General features: G+C 39.7%; 1 protein-coding gene across 1 annotated transcript; it reads left to right on the top strand.

The window, feature by feature from the left end:
* The first annotated feature begins 19,759 nt into the window (after positions 1-19,759).
* On the top strand, positions 19,760-20,356 carry LOC142181862 (uncharacterized). The gene is made up of 2 exons (XM_075255484.1): positions 19,760-19,967; positions 20,085-20,356. The coding sequence occupies exons 1-2, from the start codon at positions 19,760-19,762 to the stop codon at positions 20,354-20,356; spliced, it is 480 nt and encodes a 159-aa protein (XP_075111585.1).
* The last annotated feature ends 2,939 nt before the right edge of the window (positions 20,357-23,295 follow it).

Below are 23,295 nucleotides of genomic sequence, written 5' to 3'. Positions count from 1 at the left end.
GAAAGAATTAACTCTCTCTCACAAAGATGTTCAAATGCATACAAGTAGTACCATAGGCTTGCCCTTCATATATTTCTCCACTAATGTAGACAACTTGGTTCAAAATCAATTAGGACTTAAAGGGTTGTAGTTTAGGCTTTTGGTTAAGGTAGGGCACAATTTTGGTTAGAGTGACTCAAAACCTCCCCAAGCACTACAAAATTTGCAATCAAAGTCCACTTCCTTCAAAAACATTCTCCATCCTCTCTTCACTTTTCATTCCACACCTAATCTTCCATTTATTCACAACTCTTATTATTTTATTGTATTTTTATTTTCTTCCTTACTTTTCAACATCAAGGAAAGTTTCACTTTTTATCAATTTTTTTTACCTTCCACCTTTTAAACGACTTCCATATCACAACTTTTCCAACCTTCACCCCCAAACTTATGATTTTAGCCTATGTTTATACTTTCGAAGTACTTAGGGAGGTAGGGTGCTAATAACTAGATCAATAAAGAATAAAGGATTAAAGCTTGTAACATGGTTGCCAAAGAACAAGGTTAAAGGGTCAAAATGGGTTGACTAGGGAAAATATTCAAGGGTAGGAGATTTAAGGCACAATAGCGGTCCAAGGAAGGCCTAATATCATTTTTCAAACCAAGTTAGTCTATGATTTCGCCTTGAAACACATTCCGGGCAAGTTCTATACTACAAGTAATGCAAAAGAACTCACAATAAATCTCACCACACATGGCACATGAACACTCAAGTAGAATACAAATCCAAAATCCAATTGAAACCAATGACTCAAAGAGGTTACATATAGTATAGGAAGTTACTTAGTGAATTAAAGAGCCAAAATTTGAGTCTAAAAGTCATGACATCTTTACTTCAATTATTTTTCTTTTTAGACAACCAAAAATTCATATGCCCAGGTTTAAATCATGTTGGTACCAAGCAAGACACAACTTGGTCAATGGGCACAAACTCTAACCCAAACCATTTATTCTTCCTAAATTAATATAAGCTATATCTAAACTACAAGACTAATTCCCTTAAAAAAGTTGCTTAGCTATCCATCATTGGGAAAAGTCAACAAAAATTTACTGACAATTACCTGGTTCAAGAAGAAAATTGGCATCCTTGGAAAAAGAACCGTGGTAGAAAGAAAACTAAGGATATCGCCACTAACATAAAACATATTATACAATAACAACAAAAAATTTAAGAAGCTAATAACCAAAATTAAGAAGCTTGTTTACCATAAAAATGGTAATAACAATTAAATTTGTAAATGGGACTCTAAAAATATGTGATCTATTTTTATGCTAGTTTGTTAGAGCAGTTGACGCTAGGTGTATGAAGTTTAATAATGAAATACGAGTAAAAATGCGGCAGTAATCAAATCGAGGGGCTTGCTACCTGGGCTTCAGACTGATCGGTGAAAGGCCTCGAGGTCGATACTCGACTCGAGCTCGAGCTATCGGGGGTAACCGGGAAGAGGATAACAGTTAAGATATAATTATAGAAGGCTCTTAATGGCCAATACTGAGCAATAAATGAAGAACAAGTATGAAAGCAATAAATGAAGAATGTGGCCTCGAGCGAGTAAGTTTAGAGAGAAAAGAGAGAGAGAGAGATATTATTGATCTTGAGTAGAATGGTTGGAGCAACAACAGCCCTTTACAAAGTGGTGAGGATCCCCTTTATATAGGAAGGAAAATACAACATAGTACAGAATGCACTAATTGTAAAGATATGGAGATGGGACGGCTAGATGTGATATCAGACCCTATTGATGCCATTTGCTCGCCTCGGGGATTCCCCACCCTCGGGGTTATTGCTGGGTCGAACGTGAATGAACTTCGAGGGGGAGAACTTGGCCGCAATCTCGCAGCCTCGAGATATTGATATGACTCCCCAAATACACCTTAATGGCGAGAAATTGGACCTTCCGGTTTTACCGTATACAGATAGTCTCTGCATTTCCTAGAATGAAGTAATAGGAAATGATTTTGAACCGTTGTATCGAGGTCATGATTATCGTGACGTCAATCGATAAGAGCATTAAATGCCATATTCTAGAAAACCATGCAAAGATCGCCGTCAAATGCGATAATCGAGGAACCCACAAACTGCCATTGGCTCGTGCTTCCTGCTGCCCAAGTGGTTCCTATAAATGCATCGACTGTTTAATACTTCTCACTTTCACCCCATCTCCAAATTCACGAGTCAGAACCCTTTGCCTCTTCCATTTTTCCATCTTGTTTTTAGAGAAATTTTTGCCATTGACATGGCTAGGACTTCTAGAATAGTTCTCCGACAGAACGACGCTGCATCATCATCTCGATCATCTAAGGAGGAAACTAGAGCGATTCCTTCTTTGGAATAGTGTACCCCACCTAATCTCGATATGTCGAAGGATTTTAACGTCGATACCACTTCATTTACACCGGGCCGGTGTGAGCATATATCCCGATATGTTAGTGTCATGACCGATATTACCACGGTTAGGACGAACTGTCGATGGAGCAAGGTAGTGGGGGTGGAGATTCTCGGTCTGAATGATAATATAACGGACCATAGGGCCGGCTTTCTTTATGTGTACACCTACCCATTCACCCTGGGTCTTGATAATTCTTCCGAATCCTCTCCCCCGAAGATAGACCCAATTATCATTGACTTCTGCGACCGATACCAAGTGATGCTTGGTTAGATCTACCCTTCTTTTTGGAGGATAGTGTTGATGCTACGCCATTTCTCCGAAGGGGTTGAGGGTGAGATCTTTACCCTTAATCATCTGATCAAGATGTACAACCCTCGATTTTATTGAGGTTTAATCAGGCTCTGTCATCGATCAAAAAATTGTTTTTCTCGAGCGTCGACGAGGGAAAGGATCGAGGATGGATGAGCAGGTTTATCCGGGTAAATACCTCGAATATCATCCCGGCCCGGAGGATGCCCTTTTCGTAGAGGTGGAATACCCAACGTAAGCAATTTTTCCCTTAACCGCTTTTCAACTATTCTTTTTTTTGAAATAACGATCTTGTTGTGCTTCCTGCAACAGCTGCTTGGTGCCCCAAGGTGGTTCCAGATTTATTAGGATGGATCAGGCGGTTGGACGAGAAGTTCCCATATTTTGTTCGGTCTTGGACCGACCTAGACAAGGGGTGATGGGTGGCTAAGAATCACGGTAGATTTTCCTTACCGCCTATGTCTTATGTTTGTGTTTCCCCCCGCGCCCTTGGTGGTGACATCCTGCGGTTACCGCACTTATGTAGGTCTTGGCGAGAATATGCTGATGAGGCCGCCTCCTAATGGCGAAGTAGGGGCTTTAGAGCCTGACACGATCAAGAAAAGGAAAAGCAAGGCAGTTGTTATCCTTCCTGTGGCAAAGAGATCCAGGTCACTCGAGCATCGAGCCACTGTTGGAACTTCTGCTTCAACTTCAGAGGTGAATCCTGACAATGGGAATAGGATGATGATGAATGTCAGCTAGAGCGGAGGGCGAGGTTGGATGTGAAAGCCTTGCAGGTGCCTCGATCGGAGGTTACTGAGTCTAGAATGGCTGACTCCAGTCGATCTCGCAAACTAGAGACCCATGAAGAAGGTGTTAATGCGGCTTCAAATCGCGTAACTAGATTCGATGCGGTTTTCACCGGGGGGACCGCTGCCATCGATCCTGAAGGGTCGGGGCCCGGAGAATTTCAGAAGCATGGGTTGCTTTCTAGAGAAGTCGGCGACCTGAATGACTTCTTCTTATACTTCCATGTCTCGTTAGGGAAACTGCGGGACGCAGTGGTCGGCGCCAAAGCTGGGATTCCTCTCCAAGGGGGAGGCTCTATTGCCAACATCTTTGATGGTGTTAGTGATAGTGCCGATCTTGATGTTCCCAGCACCGTCAATGCGGCGGAGAAGTTCATGCAGCAGGTGACAACCATTTCTCGTGTGTTTCTTTTATCCGCGGACGTCATCCCTTGTCTTTCTAACTTATCTGTTATGCCACAGTGCAAGGAGGCATATGATCATGCCATCCTTTGACTCCGCGAGGAACTCTCTTATCATGAAAAGGAGTGAAATAAAGCAACTTTGATACCACGGGATTCGGAGGCTCGCTCTGCCCAGGGAGGAAAAGAACTAGGAGAGCTCCGAGCTACATTGGAAACGGTGCTTGGAGAAATGGCCGGCCTTGTCGCACAGGTATTTTGCCTTGCTTGTACTCGACTTCCGTTCCCGTGCTCCGATATAAATTGGCTCACCTTTATTTGTAGGTCGAGCAGAATCGTTCACAGATTAACCAACTGAATACAGAGATCTAGCGAAATGAAGTAGCGATCGGTGAGTTAGCGACATCTCGAAATCTTCTCAAGGATGCTCGCAAGGAGGTTGTTGCTTTGGCCATAGCTAAGCGACTCCCGGAGAGTTCCAAATCACTCAGTACAATGCTACTATCCCTCTCATCGTTCAAGAAAATATGGAAGTAGAAATTAACCCGAGCTATTAAGCATGCTAAGGCAGAGGCGAGGAGAGAGACCTTGGAGGAAATCAGAGCCAGAGGTATCGAACTATCAGCTGCTCTCAAAGAAGCCCATTAATTAGAGGAAAAACTGGCGCTTTTAGTTGCCCCCGATGAGGGCGAAGATAATAGCGAGGTTATATCAGTCATTGCATTGAGGTCTTATAGTTTTTTCATGCATGTTGAGGTCTTACAGTTTTTTCATGCCTGTTGAGGTCTTACAGCTTTTCACGCCTATTGAGGTCTTATAGCTTTTTGTAGTTATGTAAAATAGATCTGGCTAGACCGAGTTTGGCTGCTCGAGGCCTTACGGGCTCAAGTTTTCAAGTGAATGGTGATTGACGACAGTCTCCGAGTCATCGAGTTTGCTTAGGCTCGAAGGCCATTACTCATGAGCTCGGAATTGCCTCGTTAAGGACTTATGAGCATGGAGTTCCGACCCTGAGGTCGTGTAGATGCCAAATTGTTGACGCTCAGTCTCCGAGTGTTTCGGGACATACTCGATGGAGGGATCCTTGCAGTGAGCATGCTGAATTTTCTTTTGGAGTAGGAGATGCTTTTGGCAAAAGATATTCTTTGATTGCTTGGGGTTGTGTTGTCGTAATCCCGGCTTATGCAGACACAGATCGTTCGACCATTTGGCCCGGTACATCATTTCCTATTGGAACCTCGTTTGCCATTTCCCGGTACATGGTTGATTGCGAAGAAACTCCGATAGTCTTGTTGAGTCCTCTTTACGAAGTGCGTGGACGTTGCCTCGTTAAAAACCTTGCCGGCAAAAATCCATTTCGGGATAAAAAATCGGTCGAAGGAAAAGAGTGCAACAGTCGCTTTGAAAACTGAGGGCCCTCAAGCCGGAGCGACGTCCCGACTGCCTTGGTCATTGGCCTGCGCAAGAGTTACCGTGAATTAAAAGATAGAAAAAGGGAGAGGTGATTATACCTTAGAGGTGATGGCGCTTTTGGGTTCCGACGTTCGTTTGGCGGATGCTATGTGGTCCTTTATTTGAATACGTCAGGAAGCGGGCATCAAAAAATCATGTGGATGACGTGTTGGAGCTCATTTGCTTTGTTCGTTTTGGTTTTTTCCCTTTCTTGGGACTGGTTTTAAGCCCGGTTACTGAGAAATTCCTGAAGGTGCCCGTTATCGAGCAGTCGGGCCACCTCTCTCGTAGTTGCCTGAAATCCTCGGTTCTGTGCCCGTGCGAGTTGTGAAACTCACAAATCAAGTTGTAGTTCATTTGGGAAGGATCCGAGTGTATAGTCCTGGGCCATCTGGCATTCCTAATTTTGCTGATGGCGAGCACGATGTCCGATACATCGACGTTGAAGTTGTATTCTGATAGATGAGGAGCCCTCGTTGGCCCGGTGTCCTCGTCTAAGCCACCTCTGTTGAGGGGTCCCCGAGGGTTCTCTCCTCTGTTCACCAACCGATAGTTGGGAGGCGAATTGCGTCTCGGGGCATTCCTCCTATCATCGGGGTACGGTTGGTACCTCTCTTTATTCGATCTTGACTCCTTCGCTAAGAGTCTGTTCAGATATACTGAGCCCGAGGGGGCTCCCAGCTGGTCATCCTCGACCCTGATCTTTGACTGGTATCGATTGTGGACGTTCGACCAGGTTACGGTGGGATACTCAATAAGATTCTCTTTCAGCTGCCGTGAGGCCACCGAGCTTTGTATTCAGGCCTTGAGTGAAGGCCTGCACTGCCCAGTCATCGGAGACCGGGGTAGTTCCATTTGTTCTATCTGGAAACGAGACACGAATTCTCGCAGCATGTCGTACTCCCTCTGCTTAATCTTGAATATGTCGGACTTTGTTATTGCTACCTTGATGGCACCAGCGTGCGCCCTTATGAAGGAATCTGCTAGCAGGGCAAACGAATGGGGGGCTAGGTTGTGGTACCACATCATGGCCCCCTTCGAGAGCATTTTTCCAAACTTCTTCAGTAAGACAGACTCGATCTTATCATCTTTTATGTTATTGCCTTTCACCGTGCATGTATAGGCAGTGACGTGTTCGTTGGGATCCGAGGTCCTGTTGTGCTTTGGGAGATCTGGCATTATAAACTTCTTTGGAATGGGTTTTGGAGCCACTTCCTCTGGGAACGGCCGTTGCACGAACTTCCTCGAATCTACACCTTTCAGGACCTGGGGTGTGCCCGGGATTTGGTCGACTCTAAAGTTATAAGTTTCGACCTTCTTATCGTTAGCTGCTATCATTTTTTTACCTGACTCGATCTTTTTGGTGAGGTCCTCTGGCATTTTCACGATGGCAGGATCGGATACTGATCCGTTGTTGCTTGACCTCTCCGGTACCTATTCGGTCGGGTTGGGAGTTTTCGGGTGGCTTTGCAACTGATCGATAGCCAACTGTTGTGCCTGCAATATTTTAAAAATATCATGAAGACTAACTTCGTGTACTTCCCGAGCCGGGGTCTTCTAGGCTTCCTATTGGTCTCCATATTGCATGCTTCTGTCGGTATGTGAGATTTTGTCGACCCGTTGCGCGTCTTGCGAACCCGCATCCACTGGAATCGGTCCAGGTGCGTTATCGGGGTTCTATTGTGGCGCGCCAACGACTAGAACAACCACACCGTTTTCCCCGTGATATTCAAGGTAGTCGTTCTCAACTCTGTTTACCGAGCCAGACATTTTAACCTGAAATCAAAAGATCTTGGACAAGAAAAACCGTGAAAGATAACTTGCATTTGTGTAATGAAACCAGCAAGAAAATAATCACTATTATTTTTAGCCCCACTGTGGGCGCAAACTGTTTACCGTGAAAATGGTAATAACAATTAAATTTGTAAATGTGACTCTAAAAATACGTGATCTAATTTTATACTAGTTTGTTAGAGCAGTTGATGTTAGGCGTACGAAGTTTAATGATGAAATACGAGTAAAAACGGGATAGTAATCAAACCGAGGGGTTTGCCACCCAGGATTTGGACTGATCGATGAAAGGCCTCGAGGTCGATACCCGGCTAAAGCTCGAGCTATCGGGGGTAACCGGGAAGGGGATAACAGTTAAGATATAATTAAAGAAGGCTCGTAATGGCTAATATTGAGCAATAAATGAAGAATAAGTATGAAAGCAATAAACGAAGAATGTGGCCTCGAGCGAGTAAGTTTAGAGAGAAAAGAGAGAGAGAGAGAGATATTATTGATCTTAAGTAGAATGGTTAGAGCAACAGCAGCTCTTTACAAAGTGGTGAGGATCTCCTTTATATAGGAGGGGAAATACAATATAGTACAGAATGTATTAATTGTAAAGATATGGAGATAGGACAGTTAGACGTGATATCAGACCCTACTGACGCCATTTGCTCACCTCGGGAAATCCCCACCCTCGGGGTCATTGCTGGGTCGAACGTGAATGAACTTCGAGGGGGAGAACTTGGCCACAATCCCGCAGCCTCGAGATATTGATATGACTCCCCAAATACACCTTAATGGCAAGAAATTGAACCTCGCCACTAACATAAAACATACTATATATAAAAAAAATTAAGAAGCTAATAACCAAAATTAAGAAGCTAATAAATATCAAGTAACTAAAACGTAATATATATAAAAATAAGAAGTTAAGAAGCTAATAAACATAATAATATCACATATCACATGAAAATACAATAACAACAAAATGAAAATAACCACAATACCAATCTGCCATATCCACAGTTATCCACAATTAAACAAGAACAATAGTTTTACAAGAAGCCACCCCCAACAAAAGATCATGTATTGTCCCCAATGCAACTAAATATGATAGAGTAAAATGGTGGAAAGTTCTCCCTAAATACTGCATCAGGTGATCTCCTCGTTGTCTGACTCAGAGGCATCCTCCTCTCATTTTTCCTCTGACCAAGTAACATGAGCATCACCATCATCTACCAGCTGGTTGATGGCCTTGGGTCTTGAGGCTTTAGGACTTTCCATATCCCCTTCACACCCTTCCATATGCGAGTAAAGAATTTGTCTCTTTTTTTCTCCCTTTTCTTCATTTGGGTGTGTGCCTTTGCTAGAGTGTCATGAGAACTGCTCAACTTACCATGCGCCTTGGCCAGATCAGTGTATGCCTTCTCCTCTTTTCTTCAACGGATTTAGAGGCTTTCATGGCTCTATCCAATTGTCTCCTGAGCTTCTTCCACCCCAGCAAGAGTGGCACAGCTCAGTGATAAGCGATGGGAATATCAAGGATGGACTATTTTGGATTCGATACTCCCTCAGTTCATTGATGAAGATTTCACCAACATTTAGTTGAATACCATCAAGGATGCAGGCTATAATTTGATCTCTTATAACCGTTACATTCCATATGTTTGACACAGGGGAGACACGACTGCATATGATGGCCAGCCATATCTTTGCTTTGACAGTGAACTCTTTGAATGTGATCCTTCTTTTCTCAACTGCCCATGGAACATCTGCACTCGGGCATAACTTGGACACCAACCACTCCCCTGAGGCAGAGTCTTTTGCATGGAATGGGGTGATGTCGTGGTCCGGCAGGTGATACACTTGATTCACAGCTTCAGCTCCAAAGTGCACCATTTTGCCGTGAATTCTCATCTTGGGCTTCCTTAGCCTGATAGCTGGGAGATTTGCATAAAATTCCCTCACCCATTGCTCATTGGCATGGCATGGTTGAGGGCAAAACAATCTTATCCCATGTTTATTAGCTTTTGATGGAACTCGGGAAGGCATTCCTGGACATGGTCTAGCAGTATACCACTCTCTGGGAGCAACGTTTTCGAGATAAGTTCAGTAAAGTACCGTTCTTGGCATTCCAATGACAAGAACCGGTGTTGGTCATAGTTCTGCTCAACTTCCAAGGGGTTGTCATTTGCGGATCCTTCAGAGTTAGAGCTCATTTTCAATTATAGTACCTGTCAACAAATGAAAGGAGTGAAAATATGGTATGGCTATGAAGAATAATGCAAAATGAATCAAATATGCCAAAGGAATGCTCGCACAGTCGAAACTCAGCCTTAGAAAAAATTTCAGGATTTTGAAATTTTCAAGTGACTGCTCTGTGATGTCACAAATTCTAGGAAATCTTCTCAATTGCGAAGTTATCAGAAGCCGCAATTGCGAAAAATTTCTTGCAAATGGAAAGAAAACATACTTCTGACAAGATCGCAATTGCGATGAAATTTTCGCAATTGCGAAGGTTGCTGGATTTGGGATTTTTCGCAATTGCGACCACCTCTTCGCAAATGCGAAGAGGCCATTGCAATTACGATATTACCGTCCCCAGCCTCACCTTTTTTAGAGAATAGTTCTAAGCCCTAAAATTTTGGAATCCAAGCCATTCTTAATGAACCCAATCATCTTTTAAACATAAATCATGCACTAGACTTCATAGACAACCACGAATCAACAAAAATATCGATGTTTCGGCCTAGAATCTCATTCGGTCCTTTCATCGATCACATAAGAAGCACAAAAAATTCACTTCTATTTGACAAGCCTTGGGTATTCAGACTTCCCCAAATTTTTAGCCAAGAGCAAAATACACACTCTCAACCAACCTCACCCAGAAATCAACTTATGATTTGAACAATTTTTAAACAATTTCGGGCAAAGGAAATGTTACCCATTTGAATACCTAGGGTTTAAGAGAAAATAAGAAGAAGAAGAAGAAGAAGAAGAAGAAGAAGAAGAAAAAGAAGAAGTGATTAAGCCTTCATACCTGGTTTCCTGCAATTAGGAGTGAGAGATAATGGATTTTTACAGTGGTGAGAGTGAGGGAGACAAAGGGTTGAGAGCCTTAGAACTTTTTCTTCACTTTTGTTCATAATGAGTAAACGACCCTATTTTACCTCTCTGATGTCGCAATAGCGACACAACCTTCGCAATTGCGAAGGTTAATGAACCCTGTAGTGTTCGCAATTGCGATAAAAGTCTGGGAAATGCGATGGACCAGGTTCGCAAATGCGAAGACTGCCCCTGCAATTTTCATCAGCTACTGTTTTTCATGCTTTACGTCGCCCCGACCTACTCAAATCAACTCCAAAAATTATGAAACTTGGAATATTGGTTAGAAATAATATAATAAGTTATTTAAAAAAAGAAAATTTCAAAAATGACCTAAAAACTTTGAAAAACGATGGGTTGCCTCCCACCAAGCGCCGCATTTAAAGTCGTGGCACGACGCAACTCAATTTTACCACTTTTCTCGCCACTTGGACGATATGAATTGGGCACCCAACTTGGAATCAAGTTTGTGACCACGAGCGGTGGGGGTGGTAAGTAGATGATCAAGCCAAGACTTAATTTCGTCATTTTGTACTTCTTGTCTTTCATGTGAGGAATATCATTTTTCCTTCTTGTTCCCTCAAATTGTAAAATGTATGGCCTTTGTCTTTCCTCCTCGCAATCCTTCATTGACTCGTGTAGTTCAATTCCCATTTCACCACACAATTCTAATGTTGAAAAATGCTTGGAATGTGACATCAGCCCTCCAAATTGCAATTCTTCCCGGATTTTGACATCCTCCTTTTCCACCGGACTAGAATCAATCGCAACCAAATTTTCATTTACACCGGTTGACACTAATTTCATATTTTTCTTGGCATCATTAACACTCATGGGATCAGTTGGCGGATGTTCAATTCTTGATTCCTCAAAGTCGAGCTCACTTTCTTCCTCGAAATCGGACTCTTCTTGACTTCCTTCCACAATCTCAAATTGGTGGGCACAGTGAGCCTTAACCAATATTTTCATTTGATCTTCCAAAGTGCGAATATGTTCATCATTGTGAGCCAAGACTTGCTTCAAGTCCTCGAGTGCAAAGTTGTGTTTCTCCTCATTTGCAAGAATGGTCTCCAACATGAGCATCGTCTTCTCATTTTGAGCATTTGAGAATTCTTCTTGGTTTTGATCAAGTGCCAAGGAAGGATTTTTGGCTTCCACATCTATGGAAAATTCTTTGCTATCATTAACCTCCGAGGCTTTTTGGAGCTCTAAAGTTTCAAGCATTTCTCCCATTTGTGAGTGCAACCTTTTAAGTGCCAAGTCATTTTGGAGACTATTTTACAAAAGCTCCTCCAAGGCACTTTGTTCTTTGTTTCCTCCTTCAATTAGGCATTCCAACATGAGCTTGAACTCTCCACTTTGACCATGCTCAACTTCTTCCATTTTCATAGCCCTATCATTTTCATCACAAAAAGTAGAATCATCATAGCGGGGGCTTGGGGAAGGGAAGGACAAATAATCACAATCATCCCAATGACCATTTTGACGATCACACTTATCACAAATACACCACTCATGGGTTTGAGATTGTGCGTGCAATTCACCCCCGAGAGAATTTAAATAATTTTGTCACGAGTGTGGTCCTCCACAATAAGGACAAGGGTCATCTAAGTATGAACAACTGCCATCCGAACAATTTTCATTAAATGATGCCATTTTTCAAAACTAAGAAAATAAACAAGAAACAAACAAGAAGAATAGACCAAGGTAAGAAAAATTAATTACACAAATATTCACAAGTTTGGACCAAAGCAGTTACGCTTATTTCTTAAACAACCTAAATTATGCCAAATTGTTCATCGGAAATGGCGCCAATTTTGATGACGTCCAAATCCACTACTAAAAGGTAAATGGACACGGTCGCATGCAATATAATATACCCAACTATGAGTCGGGGTCGAATCCCACAGAGAACAATATGTAGGCGATTAGGAATGTAAGAGAATTATCACTTGTTATGCAATGCCAAACACTTAGAATTGATTTGAGAAAATATTTATACCTAAATGCGGAAATGTAAACTAACCTAGAAAGCGAGTAAAATGATCAATGGCTACATGTATGGATGCCCCGAGAATTACAATCAAGTAACGATCCAATCTTTTTCACGATTTTACAATATGAGCGAGTTTATGTTAATTAGCCACGGGTAATAATTCTATATTGGCTTCTTCCAAAGACTAACAAGACTTCCTAATTGAATTATCCTTAAAACAATTAAGAGATTAAGCACACCCGGATATGTCTACAAGTAGTTCAATCATATCCCTAGGTAGAATCTATAAATTGAGGGTTAAAGCTTCAAGTTCTTGTTAATTAATCTTTCCCAAAATTAATTCAGAGTTAATGGGCGAGTCCTAGGGTTATCTAATCCCTTTGGAAACATTAAAGAACAAGAATAATTAAAGAAACAATAGCTCACTTCATTAAAGGATAAAAGTCATTCAATTTATAAGCACAACAAGGTATTTAATCCACACTTTAAATATGAATATTCCCATAACCAAGACTCAAGTATTGGATAAAATACTACACACTTAGATATACAATACAAAGCAAGGAAATGAAAAAATAAACATAAATAGGGTAAGAAATTCTCAACCACAAGTTTCAAATCTTCAAGATCAAAGTGTGTGTGCAAAATCCTAGCTTCCCACCTTGTTCTCTCTAGTGTTTGGAACTGAAAGTAAGCCAAAAGATATCTTACAAATGAGCTAAGTTGGGTATTAAATGGTTTGGGGCCAAAAAATGTGAAATTCCAGAATTGCCCAAAACTGAATCACGTTTTTCGCATTTGTGAACATAAGTTCACAATTGCGAACTATGTCTATACTATTTGACATCGCATTTGCGAAGGTTGACTACCTAGTTGACTATCGCATTTGCAAAGTATTCTTAGCATTTGCGAAAACTGCCTGAATGGCCTTTCTTCGCAATTGCGAGAAACCTCTCGCAATTCCCATCACTGCTTTTCCCAGATTTTCCTCTTTTTAGCTTCTTTTTGGCTCATTTCACTTGGTTTCTTCAACATCACTTCTAAATCACATAGAACCTGTAATATATAAGTAAATGGCATTAAACACGTGATTTTATCCCTCAAACATATCAAAAATATAGGCTTAAAGACAAGATAAGTTGATAAAATACCAACTTATCAGACGTCAATACAAATAATGTACTGAGTATGTAAGGAATGAAAATCTATAAACAATAGACATGAGAGAAACATGGAGTAAAAGACTCAACATGTATATCTGAATATCTCTGTGAATCATTTAATATTATAATGCCATTCATATGCATATAAATATCATACTATGCATGGCTATATGCGTTCATAACATCATCAATCCTTTGAGGGCATCTCATCATATCATCTCGGCCACTGTGGGCAAATCATCAACGTACACCAGCTGATCAGGTGGTGGTGCGTATATAACACCATAACCTTTTCTCATATCCTATATATACATATATATATATACATATATAAGTGTATATAACGTCATCTGGTCATGGGTCAATGTAAATGAATGCAATGCATGAGAAGTACGTCAATAAAATCTTTCGAAGTATCATAAACCCTTATGCCTTTGATAAATATCATGAAGTAAACTTTATTTTTTAACTTACGTATTTTTATGAGACTCATGAATAGAAGATGGAATAATATGACACGTGAGGAATCAAGAACATAAGCATCTCTAATATTTCTATGAATAAAGTCATTTATAGAAGTTGTGCATTTGCTCGTTTCGCCTGTATATTATGGATCATGCCAAAAAGAAAGAAGGGATAGCCTTAACATACCTGAGCCGATTCTCTTTACAATCCCTCTAACACGCGTCACTTGCAACAATACGTAATGGCGGATCGAAGTAAGAAAATTCGTATAATATTCTTGAGAAAGATTGTACCGTACTCCTTTAGAATCTCCAAATCCCGTTACTATAATATTACGTAGTCTCATATGATTTTTGTAGCAAAATTCACGTTGCTAACATGTTGAATGAGTTGCTGAAGCTTTCTTTTCATTGTAGAGATTCAGAAAATGAATTAGAAAGGTTCTCTTAACCTTTGGGAGTGGGCTCCACTTTGTGGCTTAGTTGGCCAATGATTTCTCCAAATTTTGTCACCTTTCATGTGAAATTAAGCATCACTACATGCGTCTTGATCAAGACTACTTGGGTTGCCACGTTGGGGATGGTGTTACCCTTAATCTTATCCGCCAAACACCTAATTACATGGTAATTTATCACTAAAAACTAATAATTACCTAATTATCCACATTACTAAGAATCGTCTCAAATTACTTAAAATACTACTCACTTTTAACACACTCTATACACCTTAGGGGTCATTTGGTAGGAGGTATTAGAAAAAATAATGCAAGCATTAGCTCTGTGCATTACTAATACTTTGTTTGGTACTTTTTTTCAACCTGTGTATAACTAATAATTGTATTAGTTATACATCATACTTGGTATTATCCTATGTATGAGTAATGCATAGAAAACCATGACATTAATAATACCAAGGCTATTAATGCATGCATTAGTATGGTTAAAGACGAAATTGTCCTTAAAGTCCTTTAAAGCTAGAGAATATATAGGGCATTTTGGTAAACAACTACTTTTCTTAAAAATTATGCAATGCATTATAATTTTTAATACACCTCATCAAATAGTAGATAAGAAATAATATCTGCATATCTAATGCTTGCATTATTAACCCATGCATTACTAATCTCCGCATTACTAATACACATTATTCTGCACTATCCTTATACACCCTACCAAACGACCCCTTACTATAATTGTCACGTAGTACCTTGTATGGCACTAGTCCATAAATACCGGGTATTTTAGCTCGGGCCATATTTTATCCCAAAATGTCAAACTTCAACGAAAATTCATTTTCTTCGATTTGCTTACCCTCTTATCTTCACGAATTTACTCATCACTTGTTTGAAATAGCATAATGCTTATAATCTCCAAATAATCTTGTCCTTGAATTGAGGTCAATTATCTTACGATAATTTCACGTATAATAATACAGGGTGTTACATCGCCGTAATATAATACTCCGAAACATAACATCGATGTAATACAGCAGGGCATAACATCATCGTAATATAATACTGCAGGGCGTAACATCGACGTAATACTACGGGGCGTAACAATATATTCCATATTTTTTTAATACAAAAATATAAGTTCGAAGTAAACTTAATGCATTTATCCGAAACCGTAGCTAACATTAGGGGTTGCACATTAAAAAACTAAAGAATTGGAATGGATCTAACCTTGATATCTTGTTGAGAAAATGAACTTGAGTGTAACGACCTACCGATTATTTTGAGTATTGTAACCTTGTTACCCTATTTATTGCTTAGTTTGGCTCATTTTTTGTCATGTGACTCGCGGGGAGGGGGGGCAGTACTCAGTTTGGTTCTGGAAAAGTTTCAGAATGAGTTGGGACACTTATTCCCAAGGTTGGAAGCCTAAGTTGAAAGAGTTGACCGGATATTGACTTATGTCTAAATAACTCCGTAATGGAGTTTTAATGGTTCTCAAAGCTTCGTAGGGTGATTTTGGACTTAGTAGTGTGTCCGGATATTGATTTGGAGGTCCGTAGGTGATTTTGGCTTGAATTAGCGAAAGTTGGAAAAATAGAAGTTTTGAGAGCTGAGAAGTTTGAGCGAGAGTTGACTTTATGATTACTGTATTTTGGTTCTAGAAGTTGAAATAGGTCCGTTATGTCATTTATGACTTGTGTGCAAAATTTGGGGTCAATCAGAGTTGATTTGATAGGTTTCAGTATCGATTGTAGAAGTTGGAAATTAGTTAGTTTCAATAGACTTGAATTGGGGTGCCAATCGTGTTTTGATGTTGCTTGATCTGATTTGAGGCCTAAACTAAGTTTATGTCATTTTTTAGGACTTGTTGGTATGTTTGGTTGAGGTCCCGGGAGCCTCGGGTGAATTTCGAATGGTTAACATATCGAAAATTGACTTAGGATATATGCTGAAGTGCTTCAGGTCTGGTGGCATCGCACCTGCGAAAGGATTGGCCGCAGGTGCGAAGCCGCAGAAGCGGATTGGTGCGCACATGTGCAAAAATGGAAAAGGCATCTGGGAAGCGTAGGTGCGAAGTAGAAATCCGCAGAAGCAGACGCTCTCCTATTCAAAGTGTTCTGTAGAAACGAAGCTGGGCAGTGTGGCTGGTGATCACAGAAGCGATGGGTTATTCGCATATGCAGTCCCGCAGGTGCCAAAAGGGGTCTGCTAGAGTGCATGGTCGGGTGTATAGTGTTCTTTGCATAAGCGTACGTGCAACCGCAGAAACAGTTTCGCAGATGTGAAATTCTTGGCTGCAAGTGTGGTTTCGCTGGCAGAAGGGATATAAACGAAGATTAGAGTGATTTCTTCAGTTTTGGACTGTGGGAGCTCGGATTAAGGTGAGTTTTGAAGGGGGTTTTTCAAGATTTTGAGAGGTAAGCAAATTTTGGTCGTTTTGTCTATTAACATTGAATACCAATTGAATTTCTCCCATAGATTTGGTATTTTTGAGGTAAATTTGGGGATTTTTGACCCATGTGTTAGAGAGTAATAATTGGAGATTTGACTGACGATTTGGTGTCGGAATTTGGTAATTTTGGTATAGTTCGACTCGTGGTTGAATGGGTGGTCAAATTTTGTAAATTTTATCAGATTTCGAGATGTGGGCCCGGGGTTGACTTTTTGAGTTGACTTTTTGACTTTTGTTAAAAAGCTTAGCTTTATCATAAGGAATTGATTCCTATAGCTCGTGTTGATTGTATTGAGTTATTTGTGGCTAGATTCGAGTCATTCGGAGGCCGATTCGCACGGCAAAGGCTTGTTGGAGTAGAGATTTGCATAGTTTAAGGTAAGTAATACTTCTAAACTGGTTCTGAGGGTATGAATCCCCGAAATACGTATTATGTGATTAGTGTTGGGGTAATGCACATTCTAGATGACGGGAATATGGGCGTGCACCGTGGTAATTGTGACCGGTCGATTCTGTGGTACTGTGTAGTCATCAAACCTTATTTTATTCATGTGATCCCTATGTGTTAGAGTAATTGAGCTGCAATCCATGTTAGAAATCATGTTTAGGTTATATGCCTATCCTGTTTAGACCTACTAGGATCATTACTATTGTTGAATTATCTACTTAAATGGCAATATTATGCTCAGTCACATCTATCATTTGCATATCATATCTCAGTCTCTCTTATTATTTATTGTTGTATCATATATCATTATTTGAGCTGATTGGCATGAGATTTGTGAGCCCGGAAAACTGGAGAAATTGATGACTGAGTTGGGTTTGAGAGTTGTGTTGTGAGAGAGATTGTGGATCGTGATGCATGCCGCAGCAGGCCTTCTTGGCTTTATATATATTATTATTATATACATTCGGCTTCACGCCGCAGCTTGCCTTATAAGCTTTGCTATTATGGGATCGGGATGCACGTCGCAGCAGGCCAGATTGGCTTTGTATTAATTCTTGGGCAGGCTCCACCCTTCTGGAGTCTGACATACCAGCAGTGAGCGCAGGTACCATACAATATTGAGTGACTGAGTGTGATGCGAGAGAGTTGAGACAGTCAGATTGAGTACTCGAAAAGTGGGTGTACGTGAGGTTATCATTGTGGTACATTACATGTGACATGCACATTTGACATGTAGAAATAGAGATGTAACATTACACATATCAATCATACTTGGCATATGTCATTTGTGTTGAGCTTAAACTGACTTGAAAGCATATCTACATTCATGTATTGTGTACCATCTAATTATGAGTTTCTCTGAGATATTACTGTCACATTTCCTATCATATATGTAACGTTGTAATCTGGATTTTGGATTGTACTTTTTTGAGCTCGTCACTATTTTCTACCCAAGGTTAATTTTGTTACTTATTGAGTACATTGGGTCGATTGTACTCATACTACACCTTGCACTACGTGTGCAGATCCATGTACTTCGGGGCACGGTGGTTGCTAGCTTTGGAGCTTTATCTTCGGAGACTATTGAGGTAACTGCCTTGGCATCCGCAAACCTTGACTCTACTTCTTTCTAGTTTATTCGTATTGTTCTATCTTTCTAGATAGTGTTTTAGTAGTCATATTATGTTGTCATTTAGATGCTCATATACTCAGTGACACCCGGATTTTAGGGGGGGAGGGGGAGAGATTTTGTATTGAGTTGCGGTATTTTCTTATCAGGTATTATGAAATATTCACTATTTAAGCTTGTTTAATTATGTTTTAAATTTAAAAATGCATAGTTATTTGTGAATTGTCGACTTGTCTAGTGTTGCGATAGGCGCCATCACGATAGGTGAGATTTTTGGATCGTGACACTTAGGCATAACTAAACATCAGATACTAGCTTATGAATTGATGATTGCCCAATAACATATAACACTAAACAGAGTCGTTGTTCCCTCTTACCCTTATTAGTAATTTATTTCAATCTGCTAAGCTTTAAAGTTGTTTCACTAGTCCTCTCTAAGGGATGGTTTTGATTTGAGTCAATAGGCTATAATTGAAGTCCACGAATTTATACAACAACGTATGTGATTTCTCCTGATTCCAATAAATCTTATCCAACTTGTGGCTTAATAGCAGTGGCCATGTCAATGCACTCACGAAATAAAACAGGCTTAGTGAAAGAAAACATGCACGGTCCTTTTTTATATTGCGTTATCTTATGTCCTGCGGCACATTGGGAGAAACCTTTCTAGAAGAGCCAGATCTTCGTCCAAAGCATGATTGGATTTGACAAACATATATATATGTATTGTCTCGTTTCAAAGTACTAATACTTTTTTCATAAAACATACCTAAAATAAATAAACATATAAAATGGTATTTTCGTACAAAAACTGTAATTTAGTTTTGAGATCCTGCGAAAATGGTAGGATTGTATGATGAAATAGGAGTAACCTGAGGTTGTTAACTGTGGTTGCAGTTGTTAGTTACACTGTTGTTGTTAGCAAGGTGGTTAATTATTGTTAAAAGAAGTTAGTAGGTTAGTTAGAGAATGACAACTAGCACTTAGTTGTATTATTAGACTCTAATTGTATATTAACATATACAGTTTGGAATGAAAAATCAGCGTTCATTTTTCATCTTACCTCTAATTCTTCTTCTCTCATTTCTGCTCCTCTATACCTAAACCTACATTGATGAATGCTCGAGCTAAATTCGTCAACAACACAAATACGATCCACTGATTTTGATATGGTATCAGAGCCACACAATCATTAGTGTGGTCTTATCATCCTTAATTTTGTTTTCTCAAAGCTAATTTGGAAGCTCGACGATGGCGACTCTTGATAACACCGAACCAGAGAAATTAGGTCACAATCATCCACTTTTCCTGAATTCAAATGATAATTCAAGAGCTATATTGATCTCTTTGCAATTGAAAGGACCGGAAAATTACTCCGTGTGAAGCCGGGCAATGAGCATTGCAATCCTAGGTTGGAATAAGCTAGGGTTCATTGATGGCACATGTAAAAGGGAGAATTACGGTACGAATCTCGTTAATCTGTGGGAGAATTGTAATGCAATTATTTTGTCTTGGTTGATGAATTATGTTTCACCAGAATTATTGAGTGGAATGGTGTATTCATCAAATGTTAATGCGGTTTGGGATGAACTGAAGGAACGTTTTAATAAGGTGGATTGTTCTAGGATTTTTCAGATCCACAAAGAAATTGCCACTGCTATGCAGGGCACTAGCTCAATTTCAACCTATTTCTAAAAATTGAGAGTGCTTTGGGCAGAATTTGATAGTTTGACACCAATTTCTGGTCGTGAAACTGCCAATTCTCGTGAATTTGTTCAGTTTATAGAGCGTCAAAAGCTTCTACAATTTCTAATGGGACTCAATGAGTCATATGAACAAGCTAGAAGGCAGCTACTTATGATGGTACATGTGCCTACCATTAACAAAGCACACTTTATGCTTAAGGAAAGGGAGAGCCAAAGAAATATGACAAACATTGTATTTGTAACAGATAATGCAGATATTACAACACTTATCATGGCAAAATGAGGTTTTACTCAGAAGCTTAAGAGGAACTACAATGTGTACTGTGACTACTGCAAACTAAAATGCCACACTCGTGAAGGTTGTTACAAAATCATAGGATACCCTGGTGATTTCAAGTATAAGAAGAAGCAAAATTTCGTTGCAGCTCATAATGTTCTTGTTGGTAATGGCAGAAAACATGATGCAAAGGAGGAAAGACAAAGCCATGGTGATGAATGGGGCAGAACAATTGCTAAGGCCTTATTTCACACCTGAACAGTACTCTCAGATCCTAAAGCTACTCAAACAAGACAACACTAGTGAATCATCAACTAACATGGCAGGTATTGATGAAGTCTCAGCAAATATGGCAGGTAATGATAATATTTTTTCAGTAGATTTGCAGAAGAAGGATTGGATTGTTGACTCTAGAGCCACAAACCATATGATCTCAGACCTAAATATGCTAGAAAACAAAACTAAATTAGAACCTCATGAACAATAAAAGGTACAATTACCAAATGAAGGAACAACTACTGTAACACACATTGGTTCATGTAGTTTCAATGGCATAGACACTTTAGACAATGTCATATATATATATATATATATATATATATATATATATATATATATATATATATATATATATATATATATACACACACACACACACACATTTGTTGTCTGTTCTCTAAGCTCACAAAGGCGTTACAATGCTCAGTCACCTTCTTCCCACATTTTTGCATGTTCCGGAACCTTTATAGTGGGAAGGTCAGGGGGATTGGTAGAGAAAGAGGTGATCTCTACTTTTTCCCTCAGATTTATACTAAAAGGACCACTGTTGAAAATAAAGGCTTGGCTGCAGTGAAGGAGAAGGTAGATATTGATCTTTGACATAGAAGGTTGGGGCATGCAGCAGTTGGAGCAATAAAACAAATGTTGGGACTATCTCAAGAACAGTGTAGAAAAACAATTGAAAACTGTGTAATATGTCCATTAGCAAGACATGTTAGATTGCCTTGCAGTAATAGCACAAGTAGAGCTTCTAAAGTTTTTCACTTGCTACACATTGATGAATGGGCCCCTACAATGTCCAAACTTACTATGGGAATAAATTTTTTCTAACAATTGTATATGATCATTCTAGAATTACTTGGTTATATCTGCTCGAGTTTGAAAATGATGTAGATATAATTTTAAGGAATTTCTTCAATATGATACAAACACAGTTTGGGAAATCTATGAAATTGATTAGATCAGACAATGGCGGAGAGTTTGTTAATGCAAATTGCTCTCAGATATTTCAGAGTTTGGGGATCATACATCAGAGAACTTGTGTGCACACCCCACAGCAAAATGGGGTGGCTAAAAGAAAACATAAACATATCCTGGAGATAGCCACGACAATTAGATTTCAGGGAGCAATTTCCTTAAAATTTTGGGGACATTATGTCATAGCAATAGCTTACCTGATAAATAGAATGCCATTTGTGGCTTTACAAGGGAAGTCACCTTATGAAGTTTTTCACAAATGGAAACCTAATCTGCAACATCTGAGAACAATAGGATGCTTGTGTTTTGCAAAGACGCTGAACAATCATGATAAATTTGCTGCTAGAGCAATTGTAGCTATCATGATAGGATATTCAGATTCTACAAAAGGATATATTTTGTATGATATAGCCTCTCACACCTTCTTCATCAACCGAGGTGTTAGCTTTAGAGAAACTATATTTCCCTTCAAGTTCAAAAAGGGCAGACCTTCACCATTGCTTGCTGATGATAGTTTAAATTGTCCAATATTGCTTGATCAAGCTATGGATGACATGGAAGGAGAAGCTGGTTTAGATGATCTAGAGATTGTTCAATTGGAGAATGATGCTTCACCAGTTCCATCAGCTGGAGTTGATCATGAAGTAGATATACCTATCGTTATAGATATCCCACCTACTTCTGAACCAGACACATGAGCAGTGATGGAGGATTCATCTGTGATTAAATCTGCACATGAGGAAATCTTCTTTCCAGATACCATGCCATCAACTGAGTCAGCAGAATTAAGAAAGTTAGTTCGAACAAAAAAGGCTCTTGGTTGGTTAAAGGATTTTGTCACACCAGCCACCAATTTTGCTTCACATGTATCATATCCTATCCAGAATTCAGTTGACTATACCAACATTAGTCCTGCCTATAAATATTTTCTCACTGCCCTTACTTCTGTAGCTGAACCAAGATCCTTCAAGGAAGCTTCTGCAGACCCTAGATGGGTAGAGGCTATGAAGACTGAAATTTCAGCTCTAGAGGAGAACAAAACTTGGGAATTGGTACCTTTGCCTAAAAGAAAAAATTCTCATTGGTTGCAAATGGGTATTCAAGGTGAAGTATAAAGCCAATGGAGATATTGAGAGGTTTAAAGCACGATTGGTTGCCAAAGGATACAACCAGCAAGAAGGCCTTGACTATACTAAAATATTCTCACCAGTGGTTAAAATAGCAACTCAGAGATCAGTGGTGTCTATAGCTGCAGCGGAAGGTTGGCACATCCACCAAATTAATGTGTACAATGCCTTTTTACAAGGAGATCTTCATGATGAAATATAAATGCAACTACCTAAGGGTTTTACAAGCTAGTGGGAGCATCTTGTATGCAGGCATGCCAAATCCCTTTATGGATTGAAGCAAGCAAGCATGCAATAGAGTGTTAAGTTGAATGAAGCTCTACTGGCACATGGGTTTACTCAAAGCAGTCTGGATCATTCCTTGTTTACTCAAAAACAGGATAACAACGTTGTTGTCATTCTGGTTTTTGTGGATGACATGTTGATCACTGGGAATAGTCTGAAATTGATAGAAGCTACTAAGGATCAACTGAACAAAACATTCAAAATGAAGGATATTGGAGAGTTAAAATACTTTTTGGGAATTGAATTATGTAGATCCACCAAAGGTTTTCTGATGAA

Source organism: Nicotiana tabacum, chromosome 6 (genome assembly GCF_000715075.1).
Source record: "Nicotiana tabacum cultivar K326 chromosome 6, ASM71507v2, whole genome shotgun sequence".
Lineage (NCBI taxonomy): Eukaryota > Viridiplantae > Streptophyta > Magnoliopsida > Solanales > Solanaceae > Nicotiana > Nicotiana tabacum.
This window is presented reverse-complemented; position numbering and strand designations above follow the sequence as displayed.

What these genes read in the sequence shown, in the direction of transcription:
- LOC142181862 (XM_075255484.1), top strand. Translation starts at nt 19,760, where the DNA reads ATGAGCATTGCAATCCTAGGTTGGAATAAGCTAGGGTTCATTGATGGC. An exon ending in TTGGGATGAACTGAAGGAAC is followed by an intron (nt 19,968 to 20,084) that starts GTTTTAATAAGG and finishes TGCTTTGGGCAG; the next exon opens with AATTTGATAGTTTGACACCA.